Source organism: Hyperolius riggenbachi, chromosome 11 (assembly GCF_040937935.1).
Source record: "Hyperolius riggenbachi isolate aHypRig1 chromosome 11, aHypRig1.pri, whole genome shotgun sequence".
NCBI classification, from domain to species: Eukaryota; Metazoa; Chordata; class Amphibia; order Anura; family Hyperoliidae; genus Hyperolius; species Hyperolius riggenbachi.
The window spans coordinates 8,735,493-8,749,188 of record NC_090656.1 but is presented as its reverse complement, the minus strand read 5'-3'; the positions used below and the strand labels follow the sequence as shown (position 1 = coordinate 8,749,188).

At 52.7% G+C, this 13,696-nt stretch overlaps 2 protein-coding genes across 4 annotated transcripts in view; one reads left to right on the top strand and one right to left on the bottom strand.

Annotated features, from left to right (window-relative positions):
- The window catches only part of LOC137539083 (solute carrier family 66 member 2-like), a 102,419-nt gene extending 99,474 nt beyond the window's left edge, over positions 1 to 2,945 (bottom strand). For 2 of the 3 annotated variants that reach the window (XM_068261555.1, XM_068261558.1), the window contains exon 1: positions 2,863 to 2,945. The gene's annotated coding sequence lies outside the window, so the exon portion shown is untranslated. The remainder of the gene's footprint in view (positions 1 to 2,862) is intronic. The other variant, XM_068261557.1, reaches the window with a different exon arrangement.
- Positions 2,936 to 12,831, top strand: LOC137539085 (heat shock factor-binding protein 1-like). Its single transcript, XM_068261560.1, has 4 exons — positions 2,936 to 3,100; positions 5,780 to 5,846; positions 10,709 to 10,803; positions 12,634 to 12,831. Exons 1-4 carry the CDS (start codon positions 3,053 to 3,055, stop codon positions 12,646 to 12,648), a joined length of 225 nt encoding a protein of 74 aa, XP_068117661.1. The 5' UTR covers positions 2,936 to 3,052; the 3' UTR covers positions 12,649 to 12,831.
- The last annotated feature ends 865 nt before the right edge of the window (positions 12,832 to 13,696 follow it).

Below are 13,696 nucleotides of genomic sequence, written 5' to 3'. Positions count from 1 at the left end.
CTCTCTCCTGCTCTGCCCTGTGGATGTCTCTCTCCTGCTCTGTCCTGTGGGTGTCTCTCTCCTGCTCTGTGCTGTGTGTGTCTCTAGCCTGCTCTGTCCTGTGTGTGTCTCTCTCCTGTGTGTGTCTCTCTCCTGCTCTGTGCTGTGTGTATATCTCTCCTGCTCTGTCCTGTGGGTGTCTCTCTCCTGCTCTGTGCTGTGTGTGTCTCTCTCCTGCTCTGTCCTGTGTGTGTCTCTCTCCTGCTCTGTCCTGTGTGTATCTCTCTCCTGCTCTGTCCTGTGGGTGTCTCTCTCCTGCTCTGCCCTGTGGGTGTCTCTCTCCTGCTCTGCCCTGTGGGTGTCTCTCTCCTGCTCTGCCCTGTGGGTGTCTCTCTCCTGCTCTGTCCTGTGGGTGTCTCTCTCCGCCTCTGTGCTGTGTGTGTCTCTAGCCTGCTCTGTCCTGTGTGTGTCTCTCTCCTGTGTGTGTCTCTCTCCTGCTCTGTGCTGACTGAAGCCGACTGAGTCAGTTACCGGGGCTGATCGTGGCTGAACGGCAGACCGCGGGAGGACGGCGAGGGACGCATCCGTGGTAATGGGGCTGGAGGAAGCCCAGAGTAAATCAAAAATCTTTGTGAGCGGAGAGTGGGAGGTGTGTCCTGTGTGTGTCTCTCTCCTGCTTTGTCCTGTGTGTGTCTCTCTCCTGCTCTGTCCTGTGTGTGTCTCTCTCCTGCTCTGGCCTGTGTTTGTCTCTCTCCTGCTCTGTCCTGTGTGTATCTCTCTCCTGCTCTGTCCTGTGGGTGTCTCTCTCCTGCTCTGTCCTGTGGGTGTCTCTCTCCTGCTCTGCCCTGTGGGTGTCTCTCTCCTCCTCTGCCCTGTGGGTGTCTCTCTCCTGCTCTGTCCTGTGGGTGTCTCTCTCCGCCTCTGTGCTGTGTGTGTCTCTAGCCTGCTCTGTCCTGTGTGTGTCTCTCTCCTGTGTGTGTCTCTCTCCTGCTCTGTGCTGTGTGTATCTCTCTCCTGCTCTGTCCTGTGGGTGTCTCTCTCCTGCTCTGTGCTGTGTGTATTACTCTCCTGCTCTGTCCTGTGTGTGTCTCTCTCCTGCTCTGTCTTGTGTGTGTGTCTCTCTCCTGCTCTGTCTTGTGTGTCTCTCTCCTGCTCTGTCCTGTGTGTATCTCTCTCCTGCTCTGTCCTGTGGGTGTCTCTCTCCTGCTCTGTCCTGTGGGTGTCTCTCTCCTGCTCTGCCCTGTGGGTGTCTCTCTCCTGCTCTGCCCTGTGGGTGTCTCTCTCCTGCTCTGTCCTGTGGGTGTCTTTCTCCTGTTTTGCCCTGTGGGTGTCTCTCTCCTGCTCTGTCCTGTGGGTGTCTGTCTCCTGCCCTGCCCTGTGGGTGTCTCACTCCTGCTCTGCCCTGTGGGTGTCTCTCTCCTGCTCTGTGCTGTGTGTGTCTCTCTCCTGCTCTGTCCTGTGTGTGTCTCTCTCCTGCTCTGTCCTGTGTGTATCTCTCTCCTGCTCTGTCCTGTGGGTGTCTCTCTCCTGCTCTGCCCTGTGGGTGTCTCTCTCCTGCTCTGTCCTGTGGGTGTCTCTCTCCTGCTCTGCCCTGTGGGTGTCTCTCTTCTGCTCTGCCCTGTGGGTGTCTCTCTCCTGCTCTGCCCTGTGGGTGTCTCTCGCCTGCTCTGCCCTGTCTCTCGCCTGCTCTGTCCTGTGTGTGAGCCTTCCTACCGTTTGTGGCGCTTCCCGGGTCCCCCATGCATGCGTGTCACCTGACCCGCGTCTGGAGCTGTGCACAGACGCCGGGAGCTGTGCCAGGATGCCAGGAGACATGCACAGACGCCAGGAGCCATGCACGGACGCCGGGAGCCGTGCACGGATGCCGGGAGCCGTGCATGGACGCCGGGGGAGCCGTGCACGGACGCCGGGAGTTGTGCACGGACGCCGGGAGCTGTGCCAGGATACATGCACAGATGCCAGGAGCCATGCACGGTCGCCGGGAGCAGTGCATGGATGCCGGGAGCAGTGCATGGAAGCCGGGAGCCATGCACAGACGCCAAGAGCCATGCACGGACACCGGGAGTTGTGCACGGACGCCGGTAGCAGTGCACGGACGGCAGGAGCCATGCACGGACGTTGGGAGTTGTGCACGGACCCCGGGTGCAGTGCACGGACGGCAGGAGCCGTGCATGGATGCCGGGAGACGTGCACGGATGATAGGCGCCATGCACGGACGCCAGGAGCCATGCACGGATGCCGGGAGCCGTGCACGGGGGCCGGGAGCAATGCACAGACACCAGGAGCCGTGCACGGCCACCGGGAGCAGTGCACAAACACCGGGAGCCATGCACGGACGCCGGGAGCCATGTACTGACGCCGGGAGCCATGCCCAGACGCAAGGAGCCATGCAAGGACGCCGGAAGCCATGCACTGATGCCGGGAGCCGTGCACGCACGTCGGGAGCCATGTACTGACGCGGGGAGCCATGCAGGGACACCTGTAGCCATGCACAGACGCCAGGAGCCATGCACGGACGCCAGGAGCTGTGTGTGGACGCCGGGAGTTGGGCACGGATGCCGGGAGCCGTGCACGGACGCTCAGTGGTTTTCGCATGCGATTTTAAAAGCGCAAGCCTTCATGAGAATAGAAAAAGCGCATCGCACCAGTGTGTACAGGTCTTCACGATTTTCATTATTTTTCAAAAGACCTTGCGATTTGAAAAGCGCAGCGCAAGCGCGGCAGTGTGTACAGGCCCACATGATGGGAATAAAGTGAAGAGTCTATAAATAAAAAGACACGAGAGAGGGACACAGGAGGAGGAACAGCGGCTCAGAGCTCTAGCAGAACTGTCCCGCTGACAATTGTACAGTTGGGAGCTATGCATGTGGGTCATGTGATCACCTGGGCGGGGTTTCGGTCGCCATGACAAACCTCTGTCACTCCCCGGCTCCGATCTCCACGGTAACAGGGAACGGTCGTCCTCCCCGGAAGAGGCGGGGCTTGTCGGCCGTATGCCGCGCTGGTTGGCGGGGCAGCGCGGAGGGGCGTGACCTGTGTGACTGGCCTGCAGCGGAGATCACCGGGTGTCGGGATGGCGGACTGTGCGGACCCCAAAACAGTGCAGGACCTGACCGAGGTGGTGAGTGACGGCGAGGGCGTGACGTCACAGGGAACTCCCCGCCTCCCCCGCACATCACCGCTCCCCCCATACACCTGCCCGGCAGCACAGATTGAGGGGTGGATATGATGGAAGATGAGCCCCTTGTTACCCAGCGCATCAGCTCGGCCCGGGGCATCCCATACACTGCGGCCCACACTGGCCATAGGGGCCCACCCTGCCTGGAGAGGGGTCACTGGGACTGGGGTGCCCTTCTGCCCCCTGTACACTTCCTGTCTGAGGGCCACCCACTGCCCCCCTGTACACTTCCTGTCTGGGCCCCTCCCCCCTGTACACTTCCTGTCTGAGGGGCCCCCCTCTGCCCCCTGTACACTTCCTGTCTGAGGGCCACCCACTGCCCCCCTGTACACTTCCTGTCTGGGCCCCTCCCCCTCTGCCCCCTGTACACTTCCTGTCTGAGGGGCCCCCCTCTGCCCCCTGTACACTTCCTGTCTGAGGGCCCCCCTCTGCCCCCTGTACACTTCCTGTCTGAGGGCCACCCTCTGCCCCCTGTACACTTCCTGTCCGAGGGCCACCCTCTGGCCCCTGTACACTTCCTGTCTGAGGGCCACCCTCTGCCCCCTGTACACTTCCTGTCTGAGGGCCCCCTGTACACTTCCTGTCTGAAGGCCACCCTCTGCCCCCTGTACACTTCCTGTCTGAGGGCCCCCCTCTGCCCCCTGTACACTTCCTGTCTGAGGGCCCCCCTCTGCCCCCAGTACACTTCCTGTCTGAGGGCCACCCACTGCCCCCCTGTACACTTCCTGTCTGGGCCCCTGCCCCCTGTACACTTCCTGTCTGAGGGGCCCCCCTCTGCCCCCTGTACACTTCCTGTCTGAGGGCCCCCCTCTGCCCCCTGTACACTTCCTGTCTGAGGGCCCCCCTCTGCCCCCTGTACACTTCCTGTCTGAGGGCCCCCCTCTGCCCCCTGTACACTTCCTGTCTGAGGGCCCCCCTCTGCCCCCTGTACACTTCCTGTCTGAGGGCCACCCTCTGCCCCCTGTACACTTCCTGTCTGAGGGCCCCCTGTACACTTCCTGTCTGAGGGCCCCCCTCTGCCCCCTGTACACTTCCTGTCTGAGGGCCCCCCTCTGCCCCCTGTACACTTCCTGTCTGAGGGCCACCCTCTGCCCCCTGTACACTTCCTGTCTGAGGGCCCCCTGTACACTTCCTGTCTGAGGGCCCCCCTCTGCCCCCTGTACACTTCCTGTCTGAGGGCCCCCCTCTGCCCCCTGTACACTTCCTGTCTGAGGGCCCCCTGTACACTTCCTGTCTGAAGGCCACCCTCTGCCCCCTGTACACTTCCTGTCTGAAGGCCACCCTCTGCCCCCTGTACACTTCCTGTCTGAGGGCCACCCTCTGCCCCCTGTACACTTCCTGTCTGAGGGCCGCCCTCTGCCCCCTGTACACGTCCTGTCTGAGGGCCGCCCTCTGCCCCCCTGTACACGTCCTGTCTGAGGGCCACCCACTGCCCCCCTTGTACACGTCCTGTCTGAGGGCCACCCACTGCCCCCCTTGTACACGTCCTGTCTGAGGGCTGCACTCTGCCCCCCTGTACACTTCCTGTCTGAGGGCTGCCCTCTGCCCCACTGTACACTTTCTGTCTGAGGGCCGCCCTCTGCCCCCTGTACACTACCTGTCTGAGAGCCACCCACTGCCCCCCTGTACACTTCCTGTCTGAGGGCCACCCACTGCCCCCCTGTACACGTCCTGTCTGAGGGCTGCCCTCTGCCCCCCTGTACACTTCCTGTCTGAGGGCCCCTCTGCTCCCTGTACACTTCCCATCTGAGGGCCCCCCTGTACACGTCCTGTCTGAGGGCCACCCACTGCCCCCTGTACACTTCCTGTCTGAGGGCCACCCACTGCCCCCCTGTACACGTCCTGTCTGAGGGCTGCCCTCTGCCCCCCTGTACACTTCCTGTCTGAGGGCCCCTCTGCTCCCTGTACACTTCCCATCTGAGGGCCCCCCTGTACACGTCCTGTCTGAGGGCCACCCACTGCCCCCCTGTACACGTCCTGTCTGAGGGCTGCCCTCTGCCCCCTGTACACTTCCTGTCTGAGGGCCCCTCTGCTCCCTGTACACTTCCTGTCTGAAGGCTGCCCTCTAAACACTGCCCAAAGTACCCGTGTATACTGCTTATGATGAACCACACTAACTTTTATTCAGTGCCTCTTGGGGGCAGACTATGTGCCAGTACATCATTGTGTGTGTGTGTCCTGTACACTACCTCTGGCTGGGAGACCCAAACACTACCCTAGTGTACTGCTGGGGGGAGGGGGGGGGGGGGGAGAGACAAACAATACCACTGTATACAGCCTTTGAACTCACAGAGCTCTGGGATATCACAGTCCACTATTATGCAATGCCACAGTAAGAAAGGGGGCCCTATGTCATTGAGTCCTGCCGCCCTGAGTTTACACAGACTGTTTCTAATTGGATCAAGCAGTCTGGGAGGAAGGATCATGCTCCATTTTTGGGCCAATCGCTGCTACTCAGCGAGTGCAATGATTGGCCCAAATATGGAGCCACGATCCCGCCTCCCAGATTGCTTGAAGCAGTTAAAGGGCAGCGGTAGCCTAAACTGATAAACACTACTCCGGCTTCCCACAGGCAAATTCCAGATTGCAGCTTCTGATTGATGTTTGATTTTGTTTCTGCAGGTCCAGAATCTTCTTCAGCAGATGCAGGACAAGTTCCAGACCATGTCTGATCAGATCATTGGAAGGAATATCCTTCACCAGGGGTTCAGTATAACGTCAGTGCGAAGTCTGGTCCCATTTGCTTAGTTTAGCATCAGAGGATGTGACTGTAGGATCTTTACACTTGGTCCCCCTTTCATAAGAAAAAAATGCTATCTCCCAGGTAGTTCAGGCACTGCCAGGTCCGTCTGTAGCTGCTGGACTATTGTGCCCTTGTGGTTATCCATAACAGGTAGGGTTAGTTCTACCTATCATGGAAGAACAATGCAGCGGCAGGGGTTTCGTCGCCCATTTCGAAATCTACCGCCGCACACCTGAACAACAAATTTGGCCCAACATCTTGCAGCATGCGCGATCGACAATGCGACCAATTAGTCGCTTTGTCGGTCAGGCAAGCACTTGGTGGCACCGATTTTTATCTAATTCAATTGGAAGGTCGATTGGCCTCCAAGTAGCATAATGTATGGCCACCTTTTATGCTGGGAATAGATGGTGCGTTTATGCGGCTCGATTATGCCGCCGGATCGATTCCCTCTTGTCCCCGCGGGCTCTTATCTTCTGCTCGGTTTTTTTCCCATTGTCCCGGCCGCGGTATCGAGCGCGGAATCGATCCAGCGGGTGATCGGACACGTTGGAAATTATCAATCGAGCCATCTAATGGCTCGATTCAGCTGCAGAAACGCACCGTCTATTCCTAGCATTAGAGACACAGGATCAGCAGGTTGCCAGGCACTGTGCATTGTTTACAATGAAAGAATCAGAATCCATTTATTTGGCTTAAATATTACTACGCCATTTATTTGGCTTGGTAAGTTTGCTCTTACAAGGAATCTGGCAATTGAACAGCTAGTATGTGTATTACAAGCCAAGGACAGTATGTAGGACACCTGAACTGAGAGAGATATGGAGGCTGCCATATTTATTTGTATTTAAACAGTACCAATTCCCCGTCTGATTAAAGGGAATCGGGACGATTATTTCTGACATGTCCAATCTGTTCCTGATGGATTTTGTAAGTTCTCATCGGAAAATTGATCCCTTTATCCATTGGGAGCAGTTTAGACGTACGCACAATACAATGTTCCATCAGATTAACCGTCAATCGAATAGGAAATGTAATTGTGTGTACCCAACCTAATACTGATAACTCTAGACCCTGAACAAGCATGCAGATAAGGTGCTCTGGCTGGATTAGCTGCTTGCTTGTTTCAGGTGTGTGATTCAGACACTACTGCAGCCAGAGAGATCAGCCGGATAGCCAGGCAACTGGTATTGTTTATAAGGACAGAACTATGACAGCCACCATATCCCTCTCACTTCAGGTTCCATTTAATCATCAAAATCACCAATGCTTTAATAAAAAGTGAGCAATGTGGTTCTATGGATTAATGTATTTGTTTTCAAAACTGAAATTCCACTTTCCTTAGAAACCATCGGTGATCTATTATTGCTACGGAAGGAGTGTAATGTAATGCTATTTATCATTCTCTCTTTCTCTATACTGGCCGCTAGCTATGAATGTCTAACACAACACAAATAGCAATTTTCTCCAATCATGAAATCCGTTCAATTTGGTGCCATCTCTAGGGAAGCTAGTCATTGCTCTTTTCCTGCATGAGTAATTATCTGCACAGAGCAGAAAGCAATACAACTCTGATCACTGCAGGAGATTCCTCCAACCAAGTGACAGCGGGTCTCGTGCTGATGGCAATCTTTGGGCAAGACCTGTAATGGCAGAGAGCGACAAATTAAGGTGCCATGATGGAGGCATGTTTGGGTGAAAGTTATGTGTCAGGGAGGGTAACTTTTGGGGAAATGAATAGGGGAGCAGAGCCAAAACACCGAAAGTAAACAGTGTTGTATAACTGAAGTATAAGAATATCAGGATTCCTACTCCCAGTAGGCTGCGCTGAATTTACTCAGGGATGGGCTTACGAGTAGATAACTACTCAAATTCATGATTGTAATAAGGCTTAATTGCCTCAGGTGTGTACATGGGAGACAAGGGGTTAATTACCCAGATGTCTGCTGCTTCTATCAGGGCTTTTGAGTCTGAGCAATTTTGGGTACCTGGAGTCGGAGTCTGTGATTTCACAAACTGAGGAGTCTGGAGTCGGATGATTTTTGGACAAAATCCACAGCCCTGGTAAGTATTCCCTAAGGAGTCGGAGCCATTTTAGGTACCTGGAGTCTGAGTTGGAGTCGGTGGTTTCATAAATTGAGGAGTCTGAGTTGGAAGATTTTTGTACCAACTCCACAGCCCTGGCTTCTAGAAGTATCACACGCCTGGACGCGTCCAATGGGACGCGTTCCACGACTCACTACCGTGCACTTCCTCCTTCGGCCGGTAGAAGGAAGTGCACGGAGTCGTGGAATGCCTGAGGCAATTAATCCTCATTACAATCACGAATTTGAGTATTTATCTACTCGTGAGCCCATCCCTGTTTACAGACTCCAATCCGAATTCACACCCAGAAAAGCAGCAAAGTGCTAGAGCGAAGCAGAACAAATAGGCGCCTGGAAATGTGGGTGCACCATGCACCACTATAGGCTGTAATGGGAATTAACCACCCTGGCGTTCTGATTAAATCGCCAGGGTGGCTGCGGGAGGGTTTTTTTTAAATAAAAAAAAAACTATTTCATGCAGCCAACTGAAAGTTGGCTGCATGAAAGCCCACTAGAGGGCGCTCCGGAGGCGATCTTCCAATCGCCTCCGGCGCCCAGAATAAACAAGGAAGGCCGCAATGAGCGGCCTTCCTTGTTTTGCTTATATCGTCGCCATAGCGACGAGCGGAGTGACGTCATCGACGTCAGCCGACGTCGTGACGTCAGCCGCCTCCGATCCAGCCCTTAGCGCTGGCCGGAACTTTTTGTTCCGGCTACGCTGGGCTCAGGCGGCTGGGGGGACCCTCTTTCGCCGCTGCTCGCGGCGAATCGCCGCAGAGCGGCGGCGATCAGGCAGCACACGCGGCTGGCAAAGTGCCGGCTGCGTGTGCTGCTTTTTATTTCATTAAAATCGGCCCAGCAGGGCCTGAGCGGCAGCCGCTGGCGGTGTTGGACGAGCTGAGCTCGTCCAGACCGCTCAGCTGGTTAAGGCTATATGGGCGCTAGAAGGTAATTTGGGCGCTGGCAAAAGACGGGACTTGTGCAGGAGCAGGGTGAGCCGTTTATCGGCTTTACCCTGCACCCAAATCTCCCGGTGCCGTTTTTACATGTATGCGTACTGGAGTGCTAATCATTCTGCCATTGGGATGCCTGTAAAAATGAACCCAGGTGTCAGGAAATCTTTGCAAGGTATGATCCAGGAGCTGTACTTTATAAAGCAGGGAAAAGGTGGCCATAGATCAGACAATGATGGGCAGATCGACCAAGAGACAGATCTCTCTCTGATCGAAAGAGATCTGTTGCCTCCCAATACACCTGCAGACTGATTCCTGTGAGCAATTGTGGTAGGGGTGGTTCAGCACCCTGTAGAAAAAGGCACAGGAGACAAGACGGGAGCCCAGTAGTAATCGTAATGGAAAAAAATCAATTAAAAGGCACTACTCACAAAGGGAGGTTGCTGAGGGCAACCAACCACAGGAAGCAGGTGGAGACAACAAACCCGACTCCACTCGGGGTGGTCCTAGCCAGGACCAGAAGGATGGTCGCTCTCTTAATGGAAAATGGGGGACAGGGTCCACTGTGGGGACTCCACTAGTGGTCTGTCACCACCCCTCGGACAAGGTCTGTTCGGAGGTATACTTAGCACAACGAAGGAAAGAGGCGCCCTGGTGTAATAAAAGCTTCTAAAATCAGCTTAAAAACGATAGGTAATATGAGGTTGCTTACCTCAATGGCAAAATCTCTGTAATTAATACAAAAGAGGCTCCCTATGCTAGATGATTTTTTCCAATTGGCACTGCTATTGGCCTGATGAAGCGGGCTTAGACCCGCGAAACAAACGCGTTGCCGGTGCTAATTAATAAAAATCTTTTGTTTTAATTACAGAGATTTCGTCATTGAGGTAAGCAACCTCATATTACCGATCGTTTTTAAGCTGATTTTAGATGCTTTTATTACACCAGGGCACCTCTTTCCTTCGTTGTGATTCCTGAGAGATTTCAGAATGAGGAATCCGCTTAGCAATGCCACCTACCACCCCCCCTACTTGCAGTGTAAAATCATACCTACCTCCTTCGCTGCCATTCCATTTGTGTGAAACGTCACAAATGTGCCTGGTGCCACATGGGGGTGACACGGCAGCGGGGCAGGTGAGATTTTACACTGCAAGGAGAGAGGGGGGAACATTTTTACACTTCAGGGGGAGGTAGGACAGCGGTTAGGGCGCCGTCTCGATATGGAACGCCATTACTGCCTAGCAGCCGATCTAACCCGTTCGACTAAGATCTTTCCTGCATGTTCAGCCGATGCATTTAACAGATTTCAGTTTGAAAGAAAACTATAACAGAGAGATATGGATGTTTCCTTTTCAACAATACCAGTTGCTTGTCAGTCCTGTTCATCTTTGGCTGCAGTAGTGTCTGAATCACACACCTGAAACAAGCATGCAGCTGATCCAGTCTGACTTCAGTCAGAGCACCTGATCTGCATGCTTGTTGAGGGGCTGTGGCTAAAAGTATTAGAGACACGAGATCAGCAGGAGAGTCAGGCAACTGGCATTATTTTATAAGGAAAAATCCATATCCTTCTCAGTTTAGGTTCCCTTGAAATTGATCAGGCATTGGACATGTTGCAGATTTTCATCTGATTCTATAAAATTATTGAAAACGGATGGTCGATCAGGCCACAGAATCAGTAGCTGTTTGGCCACCTGTAGTCCGTTGTATAGTTGGGTATTTCTCCCTGTATAAATGGAGCCAGTGATTTATCTTCCTTATCTGGCGTCACTCGATGAGATGAGCTCCCGTATAGATGACCTGGAGAAGAACATTGCGGACCTCATGACGCAAGCCGGAGTGGAGGAAGAGGAAGCTGCAAACAAGGTTTGTGCTGCACCAATTCGCAGTCCCCACAGCAGAGTGACAGCTCTTCAGTCAATAGCCACTACTCGGCACAATTTATTGATCTATATCTTGTTTTTTCCGTCACTAATTAGGCTTTCTTTGTGTGGTACATTTTGCTAAGAATTTTTTTTTTTATAAATGCATTTTAACAGGATTAATTAAAAAAAAAATGGAAAAAATTCATTATTTCTCAGTTTTCGGCCATTATAGCTTTAAAATAGTCCACGCTACCATAATTAAAACCTATGTATTTTATTTGCCCGTTTGTCTCGGTCATTTAAATTATGTCCCTATCACAATGTATGGCGCCAATATTTTATTTGGAAATAAAGGTGCATTTTTTCCGTTTTGCGTTCATCACTATTTAGAAGCTTATAATTTAAAAAAGGTTCGTAGTATAACCCCTTCAAATGCATATTTAAAAAGTTCAGACCCTTAGGTACCCAATTGTCTTATTATATGTGTAAATTGTAACGTAAAAAATAGATGTAGTTTTACTATTTGGCCACAAGATGGCCACCTTGAGTTTTTTTTTTTTCCCCCTCCTTGTGCTTTTCGCTAAGCGAGAGCACAAGGGGGACGCGGAAAATTCTAAGTGCAGAAAAACTGAAGCCTCTTGTAAGAGCGCTTCAGTTTTTCTGCTGGGGACACGGATCAGTGATCTGGAACCATGTTCCCGTTCACTGATTCCAGGACTACAGGGGGACAGCACGGGAGCGCACCGAAGCGTGGCACCGCAGCAGAGCAGCCGCCCGGACGTGAGCTTCACGTCCGGGCGGCAGAAATGGTTAAACTGCTCCACTGCGCTACTCTGCAGCAAGAGGAGGAGCCGGCAATAAATGTTACATCTTAAAAAATTTGGCCTGCAAATTAGACTGGGTTTTAGATTTTGGCCCCTTATGTGATTGAGTTTGACACCCCTGCTGTATAGCGATACACACCATGCAATTTTCACTTCAGCTCTGTTTCGAGCAAGTGACCAGATATTAAGATCTAATATCAATTGGATATTGAAGAAAGCTAGCCTGAGACAAAAAAAAAGAAGCATTTATACTTACCTGGGGCTTCCTTCAGCACCCTTTTAGGCTTCCTTACCGCCAGCCTGGGCCACTCTGTTCCTCTGCTGGACGACACGGTTTCTTCCGCTAGTACAGTGGTATATTGCAGTACAGCGGGACTGGTGGCGACTGGAGAAGGAGACTGTGCGGAAAAACGGAGCACCGCGAGAGGATGGCGAGGGAGCCTGTGGTCTAAAATGGGGCTGAAGGAACACCCAGGTAAGTATACATGTTTTTATCCATTTTGTCTCGGGTACACGTTAGAGAGCCAGAGGTGGGCTCATAAAATTACAAAAAAAAACTAGGCTGCCTGATCCGGGGGGCTGGGTGGATCAGGTAGCCGTCAAAACCACCGCTCCTGTTGGCCGCAATGGCCCACTTTCACTTTCGTGACCTCTGGGTCACGACGCTGGAAGGAGAGATTGTGTCTGTCATTCACAGCGTGCGGGGAATTGGCTAAGGGCGTGGCCAGGGAGAGCTACCCAATGGCAGCTCTGGAGACCCTGCAGAAACACCCTCCTCTCTCCTTGTGTTTACCTCCGAGATGGCGACATATGTCACCAATCTCGGGGCTATAGCGCAGCACTGAGGGGACACAGAGGCATGTCATGAGGCAGAGAACATGCCTCTGCTTCCCATCTACCCCCAAACCCCCCCCCCCCCCCCCATACACACACACACACCCTCGGGTTAATGCGAACAGTCAGGTGTTGTGGTTCCTCTCCTGACTTTTCTCCTCTCTTCTCTCCAGCAGGCTGCCAAATAGCGCCATGGTCAAGAGGATCGTTTTCTATCTGGACCATCGTCTTCAGAGCATTTTCTAATAACGATTGTTATAGCTCATTTCTTATCGTATTGTATATTTAGACTATTTGTTTTGTATTTTATGATGGCGTGTGATGTCACTTTTATTTTACACATCAGCAGGGAAATAAATGTGATATAACAACTCCTGCATTCTTTATTCTTCCTTAACCTGCTGGGCGTTCTGATTATGTGCAGCCGCACGACTGCGCATGGTTTTTTTTATACCTAATTTTTTTTCATTTTTTATTTATTTATTTTTTTAAATCATGTAGCTAGCCCAGCGCTAGCTACATGATACTCCCCTCCCTTCCGATTCCCACCCACCCTTTCCAATCGCCGCCAGCGCCTATGCCCGTCAGGAAATCCTGTTCTGAATGGGATTTCCTTGAGGGCTTTCCCCATCGCCATTGCGACGAACGGAATGACGTCGTGACGTCATAGGGAGTCCCAATCCACCCCTCATCACTGCCTGCCACTGATTGGCCTGGCTGCGCACGGGGTCTGGGGGGGGGGCCCTATTACGCAGCGGGTAGCGGTGGATCGGCGGCGATCGGAGAAACATGCAGCTAGCCAAGTGCTAGCTGCGTGTTTCAAAAAAAATGTATTCAAATCGGCCCAGCAGGGCCTGAGCGGTGGCCTCCGGTGTCTCTGGACAAGCCTAGCTCTTGCAGAACTCTAGGGAGGTTAAAGAGGAACTGTTGCGAAAATCTTAAAATTTAAAACGCATACAAATAAAAAATACCTTTCTTCCAGAGTAAAATGAGCCATAAAGGACTTTTCTCCTATGTTGCTGTCACTTACAATAAGTAGTATAAATCTAACATTACCGACAGGTTTTGGATTAGTCCATCTCTTCATGGGGGATTCTCAGCATGGCCTGTATTCTTTATAAAGACATTCCCAGAAAAAGATTTATGCAGTGATGCTGGCCAGCCTCCCTGCTCACCGTACACTTTTTTGGCAGTTGGACGGAGCAACTGCCATTCACTAAGTGCTTTTAAAAATAA